The sequence below is a fragment of the Microchirus variegatus genome, assembly GCF_963457635.1.
Source record: "Microchirus variegatus genome assembly, chromosome: 8".
Taxonomy (NCBI): Eukaryota; Metazoa; Chordata; class Actinopteri; order Pleuronectiformes; family Soleidae; genus Microchirus; species Microchirus variegatus.
In genome coordinates this window covers 19,297,697-19,323,528 of record NC_139809.1, presented here as the reverse complement: position 1 = coordinate 19,323,528, position 25,832 = coordinate 19,297,697, and the positions used below count along the sequence as shown (strand labels likewise).

Genomic DNA, 25,832 nt, shown 5'->3' with positions numbered 1-25,832 from the left:
GCTCTGATGTCAGTACCTGAGGAAAGCCATTTCAAGGGCACAGGAGTCACACACACACACACACACACACACAAACACACACACAGAGAGAGAGAGAGAGCTTCACTTGAGCCTCAGTATAGAGGGCATTTCACTGCCTCACCGGCACAAACTAAAGTCCCAGCTTGGCTTTGCCTGAGTGGATCACATTGACTCTGAGTGAAACACGGTAAAATATGTGCATGTTTATTGTGGAAGCTTTTTCTGATTCATGCTTGTGAACTAAACTCTACCATTTAACTGCATGTATGTCGTCCATGTATGGGTGGAACATTCTCAGTGATTATTAACATCTTTTTAATGATCTGTGACATTATGTAAAACTTTAAATGACAACCCAACCATTATGGGAGAGTTGAACTGCACAGTGCTGGAATTAAAATCTGCCTTTTTAAAACTCAATACTGCCTTTAAATTGATTCTCACAGACTCCTGTAATACCAAAGAGTTCAGTATCCATCTGTGGGTTGTTCTCTGTTTATATTTTCTCGGCCACCTCAGGCCTGCGTACACGCTCAGCCAGTGCACTGCTATATCTGGCCAATGAACTTTGTCCCACTTGGTGACTGTTCAGTCTCATGACATGGAAAAAGAAATACTAGACTTGTCCCACTGGACACTACACAGGGTAATCTGAACTTCACATGACAATGAAACATTGAGAATATGTAGAGGAAGAGGATTCCAGGAGTTTGTGTCTTTTAAATCTCCATTTGTTACCTTGCTAAGTAAAAATACTTTGTGACTAAGACCCAGGACTGTGTAGATTTAAACAGCTGGGAACATAATGTAGGTGTCTTAAAAATGAATAGTTATCTTTCTTATCACTATGAATAAGCAAACACTGCACTTTTGCTCCAAATAGTTTTACATCTGTGAAATATTTATTATATTTTGTTTTTGTTCATGTTTAATTTCAGTCAAGTTCTTTTGGAGATAATAGCATACTAATATTTAAACACATAACTAATGATGAAATGTGAATTTGTATTTATTTTTTTGCCCAAATCTGAACATAACAATTTAATCATACATTTAATCTGCAGATGATATTAACTTGTTATTATTCTTTTTAAATCTTGGAAATATTGATACAATATTGTTTTTGTAGGTGCTATAGGTCCTTATGTTTAAGGTTTTATTTGTTTTGTTTTTTCTTTTTAAATATACTACTACTTCAAGATGGCGTCACATGTGGACGCATCATATTCTCTATCATTCTTTTCTGTATATTTTGATCTTGTCATATATGTTATATTCTTTATACAATGTGTGTTGTGGCCAAGGGAAACACAGTTTTCAATAATCAATAAAGACTCTTTTGCCTTTTTTTTTTACTTTCCATGTTAGTAAAACACAGAGATGGCTGAGGCTCATCAGGCGGTGGGATTCCAGTTCACCGTGCGTCCTGATGGTGTGGACCTCACGCTGAGTCAAGAGGTCTTCAAAAACATCTACCTGTCAGCAGTGACATCATGGAAGAAGAGGGCCATACAGTTCAAGGTATAGTCGGATGGAACCAACAAAACCAAAGTTGACTATTCTTTCATGGAGTCTGAAAAGAAAATTAGACAAAGAAAATTTCAATTATTTTCAGGATGCTAAGTGTAAATGTTCACCATTACATCATCTTTAACTGTGCAAATTCACAATATGTGATTTTTTGTGTTTTATGGTAAATTTGTGATATGTGTAGTTCGCAGGTAATGTTTTTAAAGTTCAAATACAGTATTTACAGTACAGTATAAACCCTAACCCTGTCAAATCACAGCATGACATGAAAATGTTAAAGGCGCCATCTGTAACAATGTGGCCAAATAGCTCGACAGTCGGGCTATGATGCTAACTTAGTTAGCCAAGCTGAACTTACCTGTCTCGGAGAAGAGTAGCCAATCCTGCATCCGTTTTGGAATTCAAGCAAACTTTATCTTGGCATTTTTGACATTCATACCTAGGTTTTTTAGGTTTCCTTTCGATTCATTTCAATTGCAGCTATGTAACTGGCAATTCATCATTTTCTTTCTTATTTCACTTCGGGGGCTCCGTAGTAATGCACTTCCACAGTGGTATAACTGGATTTACAGTAGTTATACAGGGTAATCCTGTGAAGTAACTGTAAATGTAGTATTACTACTAATAATTATAATAATAAAGGTTAAATAATAAAAGTGTTACTGAAGGAAAATACTGCTAAATCACAGTAATATGGGGTGATGTTGCAGTAACATCAGTACTTATTCAGAACAATATAGTGAAGTTACAATAAAAGGATTTACTACAGCTTTGACCTCATTTCTGTAAAGTTGGAGTTTAAAACAAAACGGTATTATACTAAGAAATAATGTGATGTTACAGTAAAAATACAGTGTTTGTGTACAGTAAAATAGCTCAATCACAGTGATGTTCTTAAGTTATAGTTAACAGATGTCAATTTGTGTTTCATTCACAGAACGGTGTCTTGGCTGGAGTTTATCCAGCCAGTCCGTCCAGCTGGCTGATAGCTGTGATCGCAATGATGAGTTCTTTGTATATTCGCATGGATCCCTCGTTAGGGATGATCGACACCATCAAGGACAATCTGCCTCAAAGGTCAGACATCCCACACAGACCAAAATCAAATCATACTGTCAAACAGCACAGGTTTGTTTATCATCTACATTTATAGTGTTCTGGTAACATAACCAGGCCATTGTTGTGCCTTCTCTGAGCAGAGACTGTATGTCAGTGCAGACCCGGGCCGTGCTGAGTGCCATCCTCTTTGCTACTGGACTGTGGCTGTTCCTCATCTACCTGCTGAGATACACTCTCAAAGCTCTGCTCTCCTACCACGGCTGGATTTTTGAGTCCCATGGAAAAATGAGCGCATCTACCAAACTGTGGCTGGTACGTTTGTCCCTGTGTTTGTCCATTCCAACATATGACTGACTGACTTAAATCGATGTAATGGGGGTATATGTTAAGGTCAAATGCTGCGACCCCAGCTACAGGAAGTCCACATCCAGTCTACGCCGAGTCCCAAGCCTGGATAAATGGGGAGGTTGCCTGATCAAAGTGCATTACAGATGTAAAGGCACAGCAACATAAACAGTACAAAACATAACATCAATAACAATAGAAGTAAAACAATAAAATAGTGACATAATAAAAGTGTCTGGGTTGACTATTTTTATCCTGAGGTGAAGGTGAAGGATCCCAATTTTAAACACTGCAGAACTTGATAAACAAGTTCCAGTTTCTGGAACACACAAAATAAACTGCATCTATACTTAACATTACTTTGTCCATCCACATATTATTATTATGAATTACTTTTCTATACACCCAAAGCGTACAAATTACTGTCTGTGTCTGCCAGTTTGCACCAAACGGTCCCATTCATCCATTTTTCCGAACTGTGGGAGGAAGCCAGAGAATCTGGAGAAAACCCACGCACACACGGGGAGAACATGCAAACTCCTTGCAGAAAGGCCCTTGTTCCAACCGGGGCTCAAACCCGGGAACCCGGCTTCCTCTCACAGACCAAAAACATGCTGATTAGGGATAAATAATTAAATAATAATAAATAAATTGGATACACAGAGACTAAGTTTCTTTCATTTCTGATGACATATCGTTGGTCATTTGATTTGACATTTCTGAAGGAAACTTGATGGCTCTGTTTCTACCTCTCTCTCTGATGGAGGTTCTGCACTCGTGTTTTAATAGAATTCCTTTCTTACATCATTTCCTGTGGTGTCCCTGCCTCAGTGCAGAGGGCATGACTGATGTGTGTGATCTTGTTTGTTTGTTACCAGAGTCTGGTGAGGATGTTCTCTGGACGCAGACCGCTGCTCTACAGTTTCCAGGCGTCTTTACCCAGACTTCCTGTGCCCAGTGTGGATGACACAGTTCACAGGGTGTGTAATAAACACATACATTTGACTCCCGTGACATTGAGTTAATTAATTGTAATTAATTAATTCAGCTCTGACTGATTATCCTTGAATATTGGGACTAATATAATGACCACTTTATTAGGTACACAGGACACCTGTCAGGTATGGGCTACACTAATGCTATGATTCCTCACAGTACAGTTGAATTTAGGTGTGTGCACGACCTCTGTTAAAACGTAAGAAACAGGTAGTCGTGTTTAAATGTGAGTATGCTATGATCATCAAATACGATAAAATACTTAGAAGCCAATAATCATGACCCTCAATAAAATACAAATGACTAATATAATGTCAGCAGTGTCACCTCGTGTGGTATTCTACTGTTTTAGCTGATCTAAATAAAGGTCCATTACGTTGTGCTTTCAGAGATGATGTAACATGTGGGTATTTGAGTTCCTGTTGCCTTTCTATCATCTGAAACCAGTCGGGTCATTCTCCTCTGACCTCTGACCTCTGACATCAACAAACCGTTTGCTGCTCTCTGGATTAAAGCTCTTTTTTAGACCATTCTCTGTAAACCTTTGAGATGGTTGTGAGTGAAAAAGTCCACGACATAAGTTTCAGTTTCGCGTCCACATCATGTAGTTATTATATGAACTGGAAAGAGCACCGCCCCCTCTGCCTTGAAGACATTTTTTACATGGTGGCCACTGTGGGTACTGCAACAGAAAACCCCATAAAAGCCCAAAAAGCAACTTTACCATTGACCGCAATAGTAAAAGAGACGCCTGTAAAAGTGTCCACAGGACACCTCGAGACATGGACAAGGGCTTTTATAGATCTTTATATGGTAGCAACACTACTGCGCATGCTCTATGGGCCCCATAACCCGGAAATAAACGCAGAAGTCAAAAAACTTTTTTGGCATATGCGCTGGATGAGCAGCTAAATAGGAATGAACGGGAGCGAAGGGGCGGAGCTCTCTCCAGTTCATATTATACATCCATGGTCCACATGCCTACATTTATTGAGTTGCTGCAATGTGATTGGCTGACTAAATATTTGCCTTAAAATCGAACCAGGTGTGCCTAATAAAGTGGCTGGTGAGTGTTCATATTCGCCATCTCAGCAAATCACAGAAAATGTCTGTCACATTGGGGAAAATAATGTTATCAAGTGAAGGTAAACATCACATGTTGTCATCTTATCCCCAGGTTATTTAAAAAAAAATACACAATTTAACTTTTCTTTTGACATCCTCCAGATTTTCTGCTTCTATTATTATAGTTGTTGTTATTTCAGCTGCACACTGACCGCACACACCACATGTTTTTCTCTCCCCAACAGTATCTCGAGTCAGTCCGTCCTCTTCTGGACAGTGAGCAGTACAAACAAATGGAGATTTTGGCCAATGATTTTCAAGATTCAAAAGCAGCTCGACTGCAGAGATACTTAATCTTAAAATCTTGGTGGGCAACAAATTATGTGAGTATCATTATACTTGGAATGCTATTCTAATCAGGATGATAATGATGGTTTATTGATCATCTAAATGTCTGCTGTAGGTGAGTGACTGGTGGGAGGAGTATATTTACCTCCGGGGCAGGAGTCCCATCATGGTCAACAGCAATTTCTATATCATGGTAAGACAATACTAGTGATTTTTTTGATTGTACATTATAGAAGTTAAGTGCTGTAATAATATTTAAAATATGCAAAACTTCTTTATGTTGATGTTATACTGTATGTCCTGTGGTGCATTAATGTTTGTGAAGGACCTTTTGTACGTGACTCCAACTCACCGGCAGGCTGCACGCGTGGGGAACGTGGTTCACGCCATGCTGCAGTACAGACGCAAACTGGAACGTGGTGAACTCGCACCGGTAATTCTTACCATGACATTATTATAGTATGTTCGCATGTGACGACATGTTTTCTCCTTGTCCTCTCTTTAGCCTGAACACTGAACCTTTGTTTAAAGCCTCTGAAAACTTGTTTGTAGATCTAACTATTTCTGTAAAAAAGGTTTTATATTATTTATTACACAATGACCCACTGATTACTTTGCGTTGCCTCTTCCCAGCTGAGGGCTTTGGGGACGGTGCCTATGTGCTCCAGCCAGATGGAGAGGATGTTTAACACCACCCGTATTCCTGGCATTGAAACAGGTGAGAGACTCTTCAGGTGTGTGTAGGGCAGGGTTTAAGTGAATCAATGCAGAAGAGAGAGTGAATGGTTGTTTGTCAGCTGATGTTGGCACATGACCCTCATGTGGAGGATAGAAGCGGTAGAAAATGGAAGTTCAGATCAGGGTCAAATAAAAGCAAGATAAATCTTTCCCCCAAGAAAAAAGATCTGACACACTGGACCCTTAAAAGTCAGTTAAAAATCAGTAATGTGGAGATCATAAATGATGAAGAAAGTTGAAGATTTCACCAGAGGCTGTGTTTGAAAATGAACATAGCCCTCTGCTGTCTTCTTCAATAGAACTCAATGTCAATTTAGTAAATGATGCCCCCATTTTTCAGAAAATAGTGTGATTGACAGCTGGTGTGGTCCAATCAGAGCGTGGTTGCAGGTGACGTTCGTGAGCTTCAACTTTCAAAAACAGACATGGTGCCGGTGAGATTGCAAATCTTGAGGCTTCACAACCAGAGTGTGTTTTGACACCAGAGGTCCGTATTTATATGAAGCCTGAGGTTTTTTAGCCCACAGACAGTTGTATTGTGTCCAGTGTGTTTCCAGCTCACCCTTTAACAGCTGCTCTGTAAACTCCGGGTGTGAGTTGCTTCATTCAGTCTTGGTCGTTGCCCATGTGACCTCCTCTTGCTGCTTCACCCCTGCAGATATTGTGCAGCACCTGACTGACCGTAAGCACCTGGTCGTCTACCACAAGGGCCGCTTCTTCCAAGTGTGGCTGTACACCGGGGGGCGCCACCTTTTACCCAGTGAACTTGAGACACAGATTCAAAGGATACTCGCTGATACATCAGAGCCTCAGCCAGGAGAACTTAAATTAGGTGCTCTGACGGCGGGAAACAGGTACATACAGCACACACACACACACACACACACACACACACACTTGGAGAGGAGAGTCACTGAGATGCAACTGTCCCACTCTGACTTCTAGAGTTCCATGGGCTCGTGCTCGGATTAAATATTTCAGCCAGGGAGTAAACAGAGTGTCCCTGGATGCCGTTGAGTCAGCTGCCTTCTTCCTGTCACTGGACGATGAGCCACAGGGTTACGACCCTGCCAAGACTAATTCACTCGATGGCTACGGCAAGTCACTGCTGCATGGAAAATGTTATGACAGGTAGGCCAGGGAGTCGAGAGAAGGCTTTACTTCATGGCCTTTTAGTTGAAATGTGTTTGTATTTTAATAGGACAGCATCAAATGACTTTCCTTGGGAGTTTGACACACGATGCACGAGTATGAGTTGTGTAGTGAATTTTTTTTCAGCGAAACAGACAGATTTAATATATTTGTTTTAATATTTTTTATTTCTTACAATATTACAGTGGTTTTCTCTCCACAAGAGTAATGGAAAACTCAACAGGTGTAATTCAGTTTTCTAGACCCAAAAACAAACCCAAGAAATAAAGAAAAAAAAATCCATTACTTAACTCTATGCAGATGAAGAATCCAATTATCAAATAAAACATCACTATCAGCAGAAATAAACAAAGTTTTGTCAAAACATAGTGTTAAAATAATTATTTTGTTATTTAAGTGCTGTTATTCTTAAAAAGCTGACATTGTTACACTTTCTCACCGTTACTTTATTCACACTAGTCCTATAATGCTGCAGGCCTGCACAAAAATAAAAACAAATGTGGATCAGTTGGATATTTGCATTCAAGTACTAACCTTAACTCTTAACTCTTTTTTTTTTGGTCTCACAGGTGGTTCGACAAATCTTTCACCTTGATTTCTTATCCAAACGGAAAAATGGGTATAAATGCAGAACATTCTTGGGCTGATGCCCCGATTGTGGGACACATGTGGGAGGTATGGACACGTGTGACACGTGTGACCTGTGTCCATTCAGAAATAATATAACGTTTACAGTGACTTGTCATCTGTGTAGTACGTCCTTGCAACAGACTGCTTCCACCTGGGCTACACAGAGGAGGGACACTGTAAAGGAGATGTGAACAAGGGTCTGCCTTATCCCACCAGGCTACAGTGGCAGATTCCAAAGGAGGTTCAGTAGAGTCTTTCTTTGTTATTTATTGACATTTTTTTGGTTTTGGGGCGTACCTGAGATTACCTTCTATCACCAAACATTCCCCTCATCTTTAGTGCCGAGACGTCATTGACACATCGTACCTCTCAGCGAAGCAGATCGCTGATGACGTGGACTTTCATGGTCACCTGTTTTCTGACTTTGGTAAAGGCCTGATTAAGAAGTGCAGGACCAGTCCTGATGCCTTCATTCAGATGGCTCTGCAGTTGGCACAGTTCAGGGTAGGAATACAACGATTCTACCTTTTAAGGTTTGCACTCAAGTGTGTTTGAAACTCATCCGTGACAGACAGATATGAGGCGCCCATTGTAAAGTTGCGCATGCTAAAATAAACAGCAACTTTTTGCCACATTTGGCAAAAAAACATGTATAGAAAACATGTGCATTTTTTTAATGTTAGTTTTGACCAGATTTACAGCAATATTTGTGAAATTTGTGATGTTTACTTCTCTTGTGAAAATATAAGTTCAATGTTTAATCTGAATAAAAAATCTAAATCTAAATGTTAAATGTTAAATATAAATGTTAAATCTAAAGGCTAAATATAAATTTAAATCTAAATGTTAAATCTAACTCTAAATGTTAAATGTTAAATATTAAATATAAATATAAATATAAATATAAATATAAATATAAATATAAATATAAATATAAATGTTTTGTTTGAAACTAAATGTTTAGCTAATATGCAAATTCACACTGCCGGTAACCGGATGTACCAAAATAAAAGCTTGAGGAGGTCAGGCTGTGTTTATACGATCAAATAACGAATAATTTCTCGTGTCAAATGATTTCAAAACTGCATTCCGGGAAACAGAAAAAATATTTATTTATTTGTTTTCTTATTTTGCTGCTTTTTTATAGTAAACATCACAAATTTCACAAATATTGCTGTAAATCTGGTCAAAACTAACATTAAAAAAATTCACGTTTTTTATACATGGTTTTTTTGCCAAATGTGGCAAAAAGTTGCTGTTTATTTTAGCATGCACAACTTTACAATGGGTGCCTCATAGACAGACACAGCCATCCATCCCTTATTGTGATAACTCTAGTGGTTCTCGAGGTTTTATGGAGGTAATAAGGAGCTGCACTTTTACTTGGTGTTGTGCTGTGTTCATGCACATACACGTACATAACTGTATATCGGTATGTTTCATTTCAATTGAATGGCCACTTAGATTCTAAGATTCCTGCTACCAAAAAAAGTAATACTTTAAATTAAAGCTTTTCATGAAATAACTTATGTGAGGCTTTATATCATGATATATACAGTATGTGTAATTCATATTGCCCAGCCATACCTGCCACATCTTTTCAATGTGTACATGTACCCTCCACCATCATTACGAGACATGTATTTGTCTGCTTTCACAGGATCAAGGCGTGTTCTGTCTGACGTATGAGTCGTCAATGACTCGCATGTTCAGAGACGGTCGGACAGAGACGGTGCGCTCCTGCACCTCTGAGGCCGTCGCGTTTGTCAGAGCCATGGAAGACACTGCTGCAACAGTAAGCCGCACACACACACACACACACACACACACACAAACACACACAGAGAGAGAGACACTCAGGACTATTTAAAGCACTCAGGGAAAGCAAATCTCTGCCAAGGCCATTCAGTATCCCGGTGCCAGTACACTCCCCTGTTTCACAAAATTTACAGATATTTAAAAGAAAAACCTCCTGACACCAGATCTGCGTGTGCGTCACCACCAAAATCTAACGACCTCTTCTTTGGACCATGACCTACATGCCCAGAAAATGTCATCCAAATCTGTCTTTTACTTTTTGAGTCATTCTGTCCACACAGACAAACACAGACATGAGGAATGGATTACTTAGATATTGTGCATTCTTATCTTATTTTTATTCTTATCTCTACTTTATTACTTACTCTACATTAGAAAGTGTATGTTAATTTAATTTTTTACCATATTGTATTTCATTTTATTCTATTTTTACTCTTATCTTACGTTTTATTTCTTTTTACTTATATTAGAGCGTCATTTTTACCTTATTGTATTTTATTTTATTTGAGCCTTACTTCTATTTAGAGTGTGATTTTTTACCATATAGTATTTTATTGTTATCCTATTTTTACTCTTATCTTTACGTTGTCTTTCTTTTCACTTATTGTGCCCTTGCATATTTCTGCACCTCTTATCGCCTTAACTGAGCTGTTGTAAATGTGTGTTTTCCCCGCCGGGGGAGGAATAAAGTAATTCAAATTCAAATTCAAATTCAAATTCAAATTCAAATTCAAATTCAAATTCAATTCAATTCAAATGAACCCTCAGAACACAGTTTTGAGGCTGCTTTTTCCATTACTATGTCTAAACAGACACTTTATACAGAGGCTATAAGAATGTGCGACATAGAGCGTCTTATGTGCTTTTTTTCCAAAACATTTTCACCAACTATATAAACACACCTGAGCAAAAAGCACTCAAAATTTATACAATCGGATTAAGTTTGGAAATACGTCACAGTTCAAAGTTCACTTGGCTCGTTTTTATGAACAAAGATGAAAGAAAAATGTTGTGACTTCTGCACAATTATTGCTGCTTTATATCACTAATAAAAATGTGATATAAAATGACTTAACAACACATAAGAAGACGGAAAAAAACAACCATTTGTGTAAAAGCCTGGATATGTGACCTATAAACACACACCCTAGGACGTCCATATAAGGAGTTGTGTATTATTCCCACTGCAATTTACCATGGGTGCACCTGCGGCACAGATCTGTGCCGTGTGAGCACTAAGGGTTAAAAAGCTCCATTCCACGCAGTACTGCAGTACTCGTGTGGAGGATAAAGTGGTAGATAATGGATGGATTATCAGTGGTAGATTGAGTCGTCTCTTAACTGCAAGGTTGTGGGTTAGATTCTCGGCTCTGCTAGTCTACATGCCGATGTGTCCCTGGGCAAGACACCTCGCCCCACACACCAGCAGCACAGTGTGAACATGTATGAAGGATATGTGATAGAAAATGTGCTGCTCATAGATGCATGAATGTATGAATGTGTGTGTGTGCGTGTGTACGAATGGATGAAAACTGTAATGTAAAGTGGCTTTGAGTGGTCAAAAGTGCTATATACATAGCACATAAACATATATTTCCATTTACTACTTCTACTACTCCAATCCAATCCAACTTTATTTATACTGTGCTGTACATCAGAGAGAATTAAATAAAACATATAAACGTGTAACCTAATAGACCTAAGAACAAACAATAAAACAATAAAATACTGTAGCAAATACAAATAAACAGGTCATACACTAAAACTATAGAAAGGTCTCCTACTAGGTCGAAAGCCAAAGAGTAAAAATGCCTTTTAAAACATGAATCTTAAAACTATTTTCAGAACAAAATGGCTTTATTTAGTGTGACCTTAGTGGTCTTCTTCTCAGCACAGTGTGACCTCTGCTCAGGACTTGGTCACCACGTCCTAGAGATAATGTATCTCTGGACTTTAAACTCTCTTGTTTTTCTGGTTAAATTGACCACAAACCAAACAAAATGGTCTATGCTTTCTTTTTTTTTCTTTTTAAGAATGCCCAGAGACTGGCTCTTTTTCGGAAGGCAGCAGATAAGCATCAGAACATGTATCGTCTGGCCATGACTGGCGCCGGCATTGACCGTCACCTCTTCTGTCTCTACATCGTGTCCAAATACATCGGCGTTGACTCACCATTCCTTAAAAAGGTGATCATTGTTGCTGTCGTTCTTCAGGTCACTTTAACCAGCACGGCCTGATCATGTGTGTTGTTTCCCCCGCTCACGTGTGACTCCAGGTGCTGTCAGAGCCGTGGAAGTTGTCCACCAGTCAGACTCCACAGCAGCAGCTCAACCTCGTGGACATCAACAAGTTCCCCAAATATGTGGGCGCTGGTGGTGGATTTGGACCAGTGAGTTCAAACTTGTAATGGTTTTGTAGTCAGGAGGTGATATCAATTTAACTCGGTAATAACAACATTCATAGTCTAGTAATAAGGAGGTATTATTATAGTAGCTTTCTAAGGAGAGTTATTGAGTTATTAAAGTGGAAAAAAATTCACCCTTTCACACATTTGTGTTTATTATTTGCAAAGCTATGCAAAAAAATAAAAACAATTTCGCAGAAATTAGACTTATTTTACTCTCTTGAAAATCAAATGTTTACTTTGCAGTTGATAATCAGAGTGGTGCACTTTTTTTGGGGGGGGGGGGGGGTCGTACCTGTGGAGCTCCAGGGTAAAGGTTAGGGTAGGGTATGGTAGGGTTAGGGAAAGGGTAAGGTTAAGGGTAAGGGTTGGGGGTTAGGGGTTAGGGTAAGGGGTAGGGTCCTATGTTCCCCGGGTCCTTTTGGGTGAACAGCGGGGAACATAGAATCCTTTTTTAGAGAAAGGGTGAACAGCGGGTATGGGTTAGGGTCCTTTCTCTAAAAAGGGGTCCTATGTTCCACGGTCACATACAAAGCGGGGAACATAGGACCCGGGGAACATAGATAGGGTCCCCTTTTGGGGTCAGTGCTGATATGAACATGTTTGTAAAACTGGAGATTCTTGAGTGAAACTAACTGAGATGTGCTTAAAGGGATAGTTCTGAATAAAGGGTGATCAAAGGGATAGTTCTTGAGCGTTTTTTTTATGCATATGTTAAAATGCTCTCAGGTGGCTGATGACGGTTATGGCGTGTCCTACATCATCATTGGAGAAAACCTCGTCACATTCCACATTTCTTGCAAGTTCTCGTGCCCCAACACAGTAAGAGCACAAACTGAGTCATCATTCATTAATTCTACTGCAGTCTACTAAATAATCTGTCTATAATCGCTCATCCTTCCCTCTGTGTGTGTGTGTGTGTGTGTGTGTGTGTGTGTGTGTGTGTGTGTGTGTGTGTGTGTGACCTGCAGGACTCGTACAGGTTTGGACAGCACATACAAAAGGCCATGCTTGACATTCAGGGACTTTTCAAGCCAGATAATGACAAAAAGATGGTTGCCGATAATGGGAAGATTGTGCAAATGGAAAATGGGAAAAAGCACCTTTAATTAACGGTCACTGTGCAGAACATCTGTGATCTGTCGGTCTCGGTTCACATTAACAACACACGGCTGTGCTGACAGGTGCCGCTTATCTCTCTGCTCACATTCAAGGACGTAACCATTCCACTTAGTGACACAAGGGAATCGTTGTTACACGTCCTTTTTATTTATATTTATATTTATATTGCACTTTTCAGACCTGCTTGGTGCTGAGGAAAATCATCTTTGGTGAAATTAGGAAATACTGTTTTTTTTCCAATGTTGTTTCTCCCTTTTTTTGGGGGGAAAATCTTGAATGTACAGGAAAATGTAATTAATGTGTGGATTTTGGTTTGTGCATATAAAATGTGTATCTAAACACATCAGTTCTATATTTAATCACATGTACAGCATTTATGGGTTTGCTGTTCATTTTCTACACAATTCACATAAATCATTAACATCTGCACATTTCATAAAAAATATTAATATGAATCATTAAAAAGACTAATAGTTAAAAACACATGCAGAAACTATATCATAAGAGGAGTTTATTTTAAGAGATGGGCTCTGCTTTCCATTTGAACATTAACAGTTTTGTTCCAACAATGAGAGTAAACAAAAATAAACGTGTTCAGCTGGAAGCTTTGTTACAGTAAATCAGATTTGTGTACGTTCTCGTCCTTATTCACATGGCTGCAGCTCAAACAAACGGTCTTCTATTTGAATATTTATTAGTTTGTGTGGGGACAATACAAAAAAAAGTCAAAGAAATTTAAAAAAGAAAAAAAAAATTAATAAACATTCTCGTCAAACTCCTTCAAGGCATCAGTTACAGCAATGAACTAAAAACTAGGCTTTATGACTGTACAAAGTGAACGGACAAACACAAACACATCACACCACCTTGATGTCGCTCGATGAGAGCAAGTTTCAGAGGCAACAGACTCCAGACTCCTATGATTCTGAATGAATCAAAAGTATCAGATTATTGTCTTCATCGCTCTCTCTCTTTCATTCAAGCACATTTTACAGAATACAACAGACAGAAAAGGCATATGGATTTTAAGTACACTCTTATTTCTTACCAATATTTTTATTTTTTTTAATGAGGGTGTAGTTGAGGTTGAGTCCACTGGGTGGCGACATACTCCTCCAAGCCACTGTGCGCTGCCGCTGGTTTCCATGTAGAGACGCACCAGCCCAGTCTTTTCTGTGTACATACTATTGTGTGTGTATATATTTCAACACTCTAGGATGGTTTTGTAGTTTATGTGTCTAAAAATCACTCAACAGAGCTTCCAGGTTTCTGCTCTATGATTCAGCAAAGGTGGATTAAGAAGTTGCACCAGGGGTTGGGTTGACGTTCTGTGTGGCAGCTTGCGGCGCCACCTCAATGATCCGAGGTTTGTCGATGATGCGGGCCGTGCGGTTGCCTTTTTCTACAATCCCGATAATCCACGCTTGGTGGCCCTCTCCGTACTTTGGAGACTTGATCTCAGCACAGAAGCGTGCGGCCTGCTCCCGCGGCAGACAGATGAGCAGGCCTCCTGTAGATGAACGGAGTTTGGTCGGTTAAAATGCCTTAAATGATGATTTTCATGAGCGATCAGTTTTCTCACAGCTGCATGTGTTAACCTTTCACCCTTGTGCCGATGTTGACAGATTCAACTCTTACATTTTCATACCAAACCAGTTTTCACAACCTCACAACTGTGGGTCATTTAAAGATCTGTTAGCTTGAAGGATTTTTCTTTCTTTGGAGCTTTTCCATTATACAGTTCAAGCACTACTCGACTCTACTCGGTTTGGTATCGGACACGTCGTTTTCCATTACTGTAGTACCTCCTCAACGTGGGGGGTCGTCATAGCATGACTGTACTAAAATGCTGTGACATTGTTTTCTACGCACGGAGTGAAAACTATGAAAAATTCGCTCTGCTCTTTAAGAGTCTGTCACCACGTTTTATTAACATCTACCCGGATCCCCTGCACTTCATCGCGACTGTACTCGAGCTTCGTCATAAAGATGTAATGTTATGTGAAGTGTTTTTGATGGGTTAGGTTTAACTGATGTCTAAAACACATGTTACTATTTGAAATGAAAATGCATTTTTTCAGCATATTTCATGTCATAACTAATGCTGTCAGGTTGTGCAACCAATTTAAACTAATAAATGATAAATTAAAGTGACCAAATGGCTTATAAATGTAATGTATGTAGTTATTATACTGAATATATATATCTGTGTGATTATTTCGCTGTCTTTAAATGTAAAATTGGATGTTAAGGATGCTTAAAACCTGACCTACAGAGAGCAAAAATCTTAAATTATTATAAAATAAAACACAATGATAAAAAAATGTTTATCTAATGTAGACACCTTAAGGGATAGTTAGTCCTAAATATTAGGAATGGAAATATATATTTTTTATAAATATTTGGTTGCGCCACCAGACATTTTTTTCGTCATGAAGTTAAAAATACTGTTAAAAATGAGTTAATACAGTTAGAATAGTTATTCAATATATGAGACATATTCAAGCACATTGTTCTGGACTCAAAAATATGTTTTACATCTACACTGAAAATACTTTTTAAAAATACCTTTTTGAAACTTCATTTGTCATTGACCCAAATACTGAGATTTTAGACATTTCCTTTGCTAATTAAAGCATGTTTTAAGATTGTTAAGTCTTTTTAACTGATCAACAGTTTGGCATTGTTCAGTTTGAATCTTGTGTCGGATATCGGGCTCATGACTCTTCCAGTGATGACACTCTCTGACCAATCAGTGGACAGCAATCTGACAACGCTACCTTTTAGAATTGGCTCAGTTCGCTTGGAACCTCGTCAAAAAAAAGCACCAGGTACTATCACTAATGGAAAAGCAAAAAAACTAATTGAGTAATGCTTGAATTGTATAATGGAAAGTGCCAACAGTGAGATATTTACACATCACTAAGGTCTGACTGCATGTTCAGTACTGGTTTCTTTCCTTCTTCATCTTCTTAAAGGTCCAGCATGTAAGAATTGAAAAAGATTATTGGCATCTAATAACTGCTCACCACTCCTTTTCCCCAAGTGTCAGGAAAAGGCCATTTTTTATAATGCTTCCCTGTCCTGTTTTGTGCATTTTGTCATCACACACACACACACTTCCATCCATGAATACACACCTGATGTTTCTGGGCAGGTGCCGTGCATGAGACCAAACATGTTGCCGCAGGCTTTGGACACGGCGGCCATTTTGGCAAGGACCGGGAGATTGTGGATGACAAATGACACTTCACTCCGCTGTTGTTTCGCCAACGTCTGCGCATGGCCAAGGATGCCAAACCCTGTGATGTCGGTGGCTGCGTGGGCATTGAAGGTGTGCATGAGGCCGGCAGCTGCATGGGTAGAGGAGAGAGGGAGAGAGCGCAAGAAAGGAGAAAGGGAGAGGAAGATTTAGACGGGCATTATAGACTCACACGACAGTTTACATGGCTGAATGTTAGTCAGTGAAATGAATACATTCAGATTATTTCGTCAAACCAACTCATTGTGAGCTAAATATGCAAACTTAAAAGTATATGAAAGACTTGTTAGAGGCCAAATGTGCATCTAGTCAACTACGCTATGTGCCATTTTCAATTAAAATCACAATTTAAAACAATGCAAGCACCAAAACAGCTTTACATCACCTGTGTTCCTCAGCGTTTGTACAGAATATAAATGTAAACACTAAATTCTAAGATGTATATAATGTTGAAGAGGAGAATATCTGCATTTGCTTTACCTGGTCTTTACCAGGAATTTCTGCCAAATATTATATATATTTTCACCAAACATAAGTAAAGCCCTGTACTTGTGTTCAGTTACAATTATCAACAACAACAACAGCTGATGTGCTCATACTTAACTTGAAATGTTAATTTCACTAAAACAAAACAATGACAGTCAGGCAGCTGAAATGTGGTGATGCATTCTAGGTCATTTTACCTGTCCTGTTGAGTCGTGCCATGTTCATCATGGCTTCGTGGTAGGCCAGCTCGACGTCTTCCTGTGTTACCACTAACTTTATTTTGTTCCACTTGTCAGGCTGAGAAGAGACAAAAAACAAACAAGATATGCATCATTATCATGAAAAAAAACAATAAGTGTCCAAGACGATTACATACAAGTGAGTAGACAGACTTACAATATCTAACCATTGGTGTACAGCTACAGCAACTTGTGTTCCCAGAGGCTTAGTCAATACCAACACGTCTCCTGGCACTGCATTGTCTGGCCTGAGGAAAATATCCAACATTGTAAAATGACAAACATTTAAAGTTGGATCTTAGACAGTGTGAGAGGAGGAATCTTTTCCTACATGATAAATTCGTTGGGCTGGCAGACTGTTGTAGCAACTCCACCCATCACCACCCAGGGATTGAGCACTGTTTGTCCTCCCGTTACAGACGTGCCTGCCTCCTCTGCTGCATCCTTGAATCCCTGGATGACCATTGGCATGACTTTGTCCCTCTCCTGCAAAACCCAAGGAATGCCAGAGCAATAAAATAACATGATGTGAAAAAAAATGATATGTTGTTTCTCAGAAATCTTTACATTAGATTTCTTTGGTTTGTTTTTCCCTGAACACAGTTGGTACTTTACTAACTGAAGTCTAAGACATCTAAAGAATATTGTAGCACCTTTATCTCACCTTCAAACAGCCTTTTCTGAGTGGAGTCTGACGTAAACCACTCACTCTTCCACACCAAAGAACAGAGGAGAAGATCATCATCATAATTTCGAACGCGCTGAACAAATCGACCGGGATTTATAATATAATTATTAATTAATTATGTTTGAAGACGACGAGGTCGGCGATAACGATGATAAATACCACCGTAATCGACGGAGTGTTTACAACCACGCAGCAGGGGTGACAGTGGATTTACCGCTGTAAGCACTATCACATGTGAAGCAGACTGTTACAGTCATTACATGCTGTTCTTGTTCTTCACAGTCCATCAGGGCTAAATCAAGGCACTGACACAAGTTGATATTACTAATTACTAATATGGACTTTGGTGCAGGGAGCAGTTTACAAACTTAAATTTTCAGCGAGAAAAGGGCTGTCTAACAAAAAAGTAGAGAACATGTTCTTCAGATATCATAGACTTGGGCAGATGTAGGTGATAACTTGGCTAAAATTGTGTGCAGTGTTGATAATAATAATGTATTAATATGCCATAAGAAAAACTGTAAAACAAATCTGAACTATTCACATCGAAAGATTACATGGCTCTTACCTTCTCTGACATTTTGTTGCTGACTCCCAAGAGCATCAGCATGTTGTCACACTCTGTCACTCCCATGGCATACAGGTCACTTAGAACATTGGCACAAGCAATTCTTCCCTATAAAATAGAAATATTGATAAACTAAGCATTCACTGGGTGTGTACAGTAGACCCACATTAGGCCCAGGAACAATGCACGTTAGCATGTAGCAAACAACTGATGACATAATTCCATACCATCATGTATGGGTCGTCCACAATGGGGTAGATGTAATCTGTAGTCTGCACCAGAGAAAGACCTCCGTGTCTGAGGGGGATCACACAGGTGTCCATGCCTATGCCTGTGAAAATAACAGCGATCAATGACACCACGGCTTCAGGTCACACAGAATTTGACGGTTTTGCTTTATTTATCTAATGAAATAATGCTACTTTCTTTACTTATTGGCCTTTCAATGTCATAACTGAAGTTTTATTTAATTGAATCTTTTTTAATAAAACTTATTTTAATCCCCCTACTCATGCAAGGCCACTGAACTTAAGCAACTAAAAAAACAAAGCAACATACGCTGCTTTATTAACAACAATGAGTGTCCCATACTAAGATGTTTTGTTTACCATTGCTATATTACACGGCTGTTAAAGATATGGTAGTTTGATAAAACATTGAGAAAGTGGTGCACTTCAGTTGTCTATCATTGTTATGCTGTATGAGGATCACAATTACCTAACCGGGGCATAACTGCCCCCAGGAACTGTTCATCCTCTTGATAGTGGTTCTCCTGTAAAGATTCTAGCAGCTTCTGTAGTACATCTTGTGGCACCTGTGACCAGAAAATAACCAACATGTTCAAACAATGTTTTTGAAATGTGTTCTTAAATCAGGTGGAGTCTTTAGTTCATGAAAAAGAGGCAGATTTCAAACAAACCTTGCAGCCTGTGCCCTTGAGTTCAGCGAAGCGTGTGAGTCTGAAGTTCTTGTCCAGCTCATAGCTTTCAGGGTTAAACGACTCCCTCACCGACATGTCTGAAGAAACTCTGGTCCTTCACCGCTAGAACCACAGGGAAAAATTATTAGAAACAGTCTGGATGTTACACAGTGCTGGGACAAAGATGTGTTAATCGCATAGATAACAGAAGGTTCTAAAACTCTCAGCTATTACAGCCCACATGGCTATGCCATATGGATTTATTCACTCATGTGCTATACAGTGAATCATGCATCAATGAACAAAAGAGCTTGGACACTGATATAATACAGCAACAGAACTGCATTGCTCACTGTATGTGTAGTTTTTAAATGTATTTGAATTGTCTTGGTATTGTCAGGGCTGCATTTGACAATGTTTGAAATTATTAGAACATCTAAGCTATAAACTGTAAACTCAGAAAAATATTGCAAAGCGAAATACCAGTGAAATTTCCTTTACATTTAATTATCATTATTCTCACTACTCAGCTGCAAACGACTAAATATTCCCAAGTGTAGTATACGTACAATTCATCTAGTGCAAATGTGTTTTCCACATGTGAAGATAACACCAATAAACTATTAAAAAACAACAAAGCTTACAACATTAAACCCCACAATGAGCTGCAGCACAGAAATAAGTATGGATTTACAAGAGAATGTACGTCCCACAGTGTCATACACTCCATAACATGACATGAATATCATAATTTGTTTATAATTTTTGCCATTTTAGGAGGTTCTTTATATGTTTATTTGATTTAATTATGAGCAGCATAACTCCAAAGGTAGAGGATGGATTTGAATTAATTTAAATGATTGGATTTTTGATTAATCACTCATTAACCATGGTCAGATATTTGCACCCTCTACAAACCTTTTATGTGGGGTTTTTTCATGTCAGATTATTATTCAATGCAATTTTGTCACAATGGCAATGCTACATTTATTTAATAGTAATTGCAGTAATACAATGTCCCCATGTTGAATGAATGGTTAAAAATAATTTTATTATAACCCACCCTAACCCTTACCATTCTGAATTCATATCACAACTAAAATCTTAACGAATTATTCACCAGGACATAATATACATTCCCAGAAAATGTTATCAAAATCCGTTCTACACATTTAAAGCAATGCTGCACACAGACATAAGTTAGTGAGAGTCCTCGTGGTTTCACTGTGGGACTGTTCAAGATACACAAGACCGCCAAGTTCATTCAACCCAACACAGACAACATTACTGCTGTGCACTGGTTAACGTATACGTGCAGTTTATTATAACACCACATTATTAAGCGCAGGGCGCTCAGGTTCAACACATTTAAGCAGCTGACTGAGGCTGCTACATCTGTTCTGATTGTGTTTGTTTTGCTGAATACTGAGTTTTGCTTTCAGAGCTAGCTCTTGCTAACACATCCATGCATGAGGCGCAGTGCACAATCGGCTCTGTGTAACAAATAGCTAAAAGCTAATCATCTGAAACCCAAATAAAGACGCATAATGTGCGTGTTGTGGCCAAATTATGATACACCGAGGCGAAAAACAGCGCCGACTCTGTGCACATGTAAGTTACAAAGTTGCAGAAGAGCACCGAACAAAAATGTCGGCAGCGGAAAAAATTAACCCCTTCCTGCCCATCGCCATGCGATGAGTGCAACATCAGAGTTAAAATGAATGAAAGTGCGCCAAACACGCGACATATGCAAAGTTTGTACAGATGTGGTGCAATAGGAGTGTTTACAACAGCCCTAACTGTGATTTTAGGACCAAAGCGGAGTTATATTCTTGCAACATTTCCCCTTTAATTGCTCTGACCAGTTTATCCTTACCAGCTTCACGTTAGCGGTGGATCCCAACAGAAGAGCGGGGAAGGGACCACAATGCACTGCGGCGAGAATCGGACGACGTGAGACAATGCCTGACGAAAATCGACACACATTTGGCTTCTTTGTCAAGATTAGACGTTCAACAAATCCAGCTATCACACAAAATGAACAATCATCAAATGAACACTCGTATAAAGTCGAGTGTCGTCTCAATAACATGACATTTGTTTGAAAATAAAAAGGGGAAACTCTCGAGATATCAAAGGGTCCTACGCCTGGACAGTGGCGGTTTCAACATCCCCTTTAACGAGCGGTGAAGTCTGGCAACAAAATTTCTACAATGGAGTGTACCTTTAATTCACTGTTTTCCCTCCAAATACACATAACGACACTACACGGTCTGGGTCAATAGAAATCTGTAAACACGAATCAATACCCTTATCTCGTAATATTAAGGATATTTCTATTAAAACAAACAGTTTGTAACAGTTGTTCGCACACATTGATATGAATATATTGGTAGAGGCTAAGCCACTGCTTTAAGGCTCTGGGATGTGACTTATTTGAGTGTTCTATTCTCAAAGTCAGAGACAAAAGGCTTCCAATCAAACACTCCTTAAATGTATTTTCTTCATCGATAGTGTTTAATTGGTTCATTGAAATTACATTAATAATTACTTAATTTAATAGAAATATTAAATGTTCTTTTATTACATTTACCTATCTAGACAAATCTCATTAATAAAAGTAACACAAGGATACAGTTGTGAAGAAACCATTTTAATGATGAAAACAACTATTCACTTGTTAGGCACTGCATTTTCATATGCAAGAAAAAAATATGTATTATCATCACAATGTAAACACTGATATTTGTAACTACTCTAGAAAAAAACCCCCACTTTATTACTTTTTCATTTCTAATACACATCAAATACTTTTTTAATGCATGAATCAAGCATGATCCACAAAACGACATCCCTTAAATCGGCCCACTCAGCATACTTAACAGGTTCTATGATGCCATCCTCTATCAGCTTCTCTATCTCCTCTTCTACTTTCACTGCCATCGCGTATACGGAACAGCATGGTCAGTAGAATTTAGTGCACGCCTCTGCCTACATTCTGTTCACTGAAGCGTGATGCTTCTTTTTCATTTATTTCTACAAGCCTTGGCAATATGACCTATTTTTCCACAACAATGACATGCTGCATCCTTAATTCTACACTTGGCTGCGCCATGTTGTTTCCCATGACAACGGAAACAACGGTAGGAGACCTCGACTCCCGTCCTGTGCTTTCTGTTCACGCTGTTACATGTTAATTGAGGTTTGAACTGCAAGTCCTGTGCATTTTTTACAAGCAGCCTCCATGGCCATTGCTATTCTAAATGCTTTGTCAAACATCAGGCCTGGTTTGGACAGTAAACGTCGCTGATTCCTGTCATCATTAACACCGCAAACGAGACGGTCCCTCAACATCCGTTCCAGTGTAGCACCGAAGATACAACCATGAGCTATTCTTCTTAAAGTGGACCTAGACCTGAAGTTCCAATTAACACTTTTTTTTAGTATGTATCTGCATCATTACCTCGTTTATGAAGCCCTGAAGGTTCAAAACAAACAGTTCAGCCACTGCTGAGAACGCTGTGTTGTATTGTAATCTCGGGCGAGAACAGTAATCTTCAGCGAGATCTCAGAAAAAACCCAGTCCGGTTACGTAAACAGCGGTTCTCCTGAACAGCAAATCCTCCTGCTCCGGGCACTAGTCCGGGTACATCCGGTTGCGTACATTGAACCGCAGAAGAAGAATAACGTCCGTTGTGGAGGTGTTTCACGAGCGACAGTGTCTTCTGACTCCGGGTCAAAGTCATGAAAGGGACTGCGGCGGGGAGTCGTGAAGAAGCTATTTTTAAACATTGTTAAAACAATGTTTTGATAATGAGTAGCAGTGCATCCACCGTTCCAGAGGGGGGAGCTGTGCTTCTGAGAGCTGGTGTGCTGATATGTCACTTCCGGGTATTGGCCAATCACAAGACAGTTGGGAAGCTTCTACGCTGGCTGGCCAATCACAACACACTCTGTCTTCTGGGTGTGAGAGTTGAGTCTGAAATATCGCGGCTGGGGAACAGCGTCAGAAAAGATTTCTATTGGCTTGTTTACAGCAACTAAGAAGTTGTTGACCATAAAAACAAGTTAATGTATGTAAGTAGACCTCCATAACTAACATATATGTGCAACAGTACCACTCTATGTGAGCTTTCAGTCAGCCATGAAAGTAGCAACAGATTCCAATGGCTGCCGAAAGAAGGCGCAAGTCAAATGAATAAGTCTGAACAATGTCACTGGGCTTACGGTTGGTGCTCTTTCGTTAGCATTATCAACTGAGTGTACGTTTTCGAGCAGGGCTTTTCAGGACTCACCGGGTTTCTCGTGAGCTCATATGTGGCTGACCACACTTATGAGGAGAGCTCTCCGCTTTCTCATGTCATCAATTCCATTTGCTTCAAAAAACGGATTGAGGTTTTCACAGTAGCCTTCCCAGGTCTGTTCCTTTGCATCAAATGCTGCCATCTTTGTTTTCTCCTCGTCGCTAAAAAAATTAAGTAACTTTCTTCCACAAAGTAAGAGAGCCCCAGAGCGCATTCTTGCTCTTGGTTGAGGTAGCTCACTACTGACTCACAAAGTCTCTCAGATAAGCGCTTTGTGCGCTCCGAGCTGCGTATCCGTGTATCTGGCATAACATAAGCTGGTGGTTGACTTGTCTCATCAGGCTCTTTCACATCCCAACCTCGTCAACAAATACGTAGTAACTTGGTTCCACGAAATAAGAGACACTCTCCAGTGTCTGGCACTGTTTATTCAGGAAAGTTAGGCCAGCAGTTACATGATAACTCTAGCCTATTCTCGCATAACTCTGTCTAACAATATACCAATCATAGCTATTTATATATCTATGATCATCAAAGGTACAAAGGTCAACGGTGGCCTTTAAAGATAACATTATCGGTCATCACAGGCCCACGATACCTCATGTTAGGCAAGGCCTAGTTCCTACTTCTAACCTCTTTCAATTTATTACATTTACCAATGTAGACAGAAATCATTTATAAAAGTAACAGTTGTGATGAAACCATTTTTAATGATGGAAACAACTATTCACTGATTAGGCACTGCATTTTCATATACAAGAACATTTCCATCACAATGTAAACACTGATATGTGTAGCTACTCAACAAAAAAACACTTTATTACGTTTTAATTTTTAATAAACATCAAATATTTTTTCACTGCAATGTTTGAAATGTAGGCTGGTGCTGCCCTGCACATTTCACCCACAGGTCGCCTTAAAAGCATGATCCACAAAACAACATCCCTTAAAATGTAATTTGTGCAAAATACATAAATGCTGAACTGTTGTAGTACTTTATTGTGACACTTAGTAATCTAGAGAAAGTACTCCGAGAGCACCGACCTCTGCCAATTTGGCTCAGATTCTCAGAGTTAAAGGTCCAGTGTGTAACATAAACATTTAGAGGAGCTTATTGGCAGAAAGTGAATATATGAATGTGAAGGATGTATGTAACGTGTGTAATTGTTTGGTTTGCCTTGGAGTATGCCTTTTATACAGTATGTACGTTTGAGGGCCTTGATTTACAGAGGCTGCCATCTTGCGTACGAAAGCCAAACATATAATTGCATTTCGAATGGAAGCAGAATCTAGCTACGCAAAGGAAGAAGAACAAAAAACCTTCTGTTATGGGAGGGCCATCATAGGGGAGAGGGGGAAGTGACCACAGGAGTCCTCTGTTGTATTTTCAACATCAGCGTTTCCACAGAGTTCCACTGGGGAACACAAGCACACCTACTGTTTCAGTCTGTGCTGATCGTATGTGCCGACTGCACGAGTTCACAGCAGAAAAACACTTTCTAGTCCAGTTGGGGGGTGTGCTTTTGTTTTGTTTCAGCAAAAAACATGACAGCCATTGACACTTATTTGAGATTATGCATTGGGTCCACCAGTACATGTACAACTCAGGGCTCAAAGAATACAAGGACATTCAAAGAGGGCAAACTTCCTAGAAATGTCAATATTTATATATTTTTTTTATATTTTATATTTCTCATATACTTTTGTTTGAGCTCTTTTAAGGCATTTTAACATTTAAAATGCCTGCACTTTACACTCTTAATAATTTAAGAGTAAATTATTGTTTTATGGTGCAATGCCATATTTTACATAATTTCAGTCTAACTTTTCTCTCTTTTTTATCATGTTGTACTCTGTTTTATTAATGTTATGAATGGGATTTGATCAAATTGTACATTTTAATGTTTCCAAAATGTAAATGTTGTTTTGTGTTTGTGTAATGCACACTGAGATGCCCTTGTGTATGAAATGTGCTACACAAATAAAGCTGCCTTCACTGGAAAGGAATGTGAGAGCCTAGTTAAGCATGACCAGAACTGCAGGCATGTATGTGCATGTGGGAATGCAAATTGGTATAAACGGGCCTTTAGATGTCACTAATTGTTACAAAGTAGACCTTTTACAATTGTTGAATGAAT

The 25,832-nt window shown here is 39.1% G+C and overlaps 2 protein-coding genes across 4 annotated transcripts; one reads left to right on the top strand and one right to left on the bottom strand.

Moving 5' to 3' along the window:
* The first annotated feature begins 122 nt into the window (after positions 1–122).
* cpt1b (carnitine palmitoyltransferase 1B (muscle)) lies at positions 123–13,753 on the top strand. 3 transcript variants are annotated; one of them, XM_083893434.1, is made up of 19 exons: positions 123–208; positions 1,390–1,542; positions 2,489–2,628; positions 2,751–2,922; positions 3,834–3,935; positions 5,262–5,399; positions 5,480–5,557; positions 5,723–5,797; positions 5,998–6,082; positions 6,761–6,956; positions 7,048–7,233; positions 7,824–7,929; positions 8,009–8,125; positions 8,224–8,388; positions 9,545–9,679; positions 11,736–11,888; positions 11,978–12,091; positions 12,836–12,928; positions 13,078–13,753. In XM_083893434.1, exons 2-19 carry the CDS (start codon positions 1,402–1,404, stop codon positions 13,213–13,215), a joined length of 2,334 nt encoding a protein of 777 aa, XP_083749560.1. In that variant the 5' UTR covers positions 123–208; positions 1,390–1,401; the 3' UTR covers positions 13,216–13,753. The 3 variants fall into 3 exon arrangements, with proteins under 3 accessions (XP_083749560.1, XP_083749558.1, XP_083749559.1); XM_083893432.1 differs by having other exon boundaries at positions 5,690–5,797; positions 13,078–13,749; XM_083893433.1 differs by lacking the exon at positions 123–208 and adding an exon at positions 539–667 and having other exon boundaries at positions 5,690–5,797; positions 13,078–13,750.
* Positions 13,754–13,929: 176 nt separating this feature from the next.
* On the bottom strand, positions 13,930–21,306 carry sephs1 (selenophosphate synthetase 1). Its single transcript, XM_083893435.1, has 10 exons — positions 21,267–21,306; positions 19,391–19,513; positions 19,189–19,285; positions 18,699–18,802; positions 18,472–18,579; positions 17,547–17,701; positions 17,373–17,463; positions 17,174–17,273; positions 16,369–16,581; positions 13,930–14,738 (listed from the first exon to the last, which is right to left on the bottom strand). The coding sequence occupies exons 2-10, from the start codon at positions 19,484–19,486 to the stop codon at positions 14,524–14,526; spliced, it is 1,179 nt and encodes a 392-aa protein (XP_083749561.1). The 5' UTR covers positions 19,487–19,513; positions 21,267–21,306; the 3' UTR covers positions 13,930–14,523.
* Positions 21,307–25,832: the final 4,526 nt, after the last annotated feature.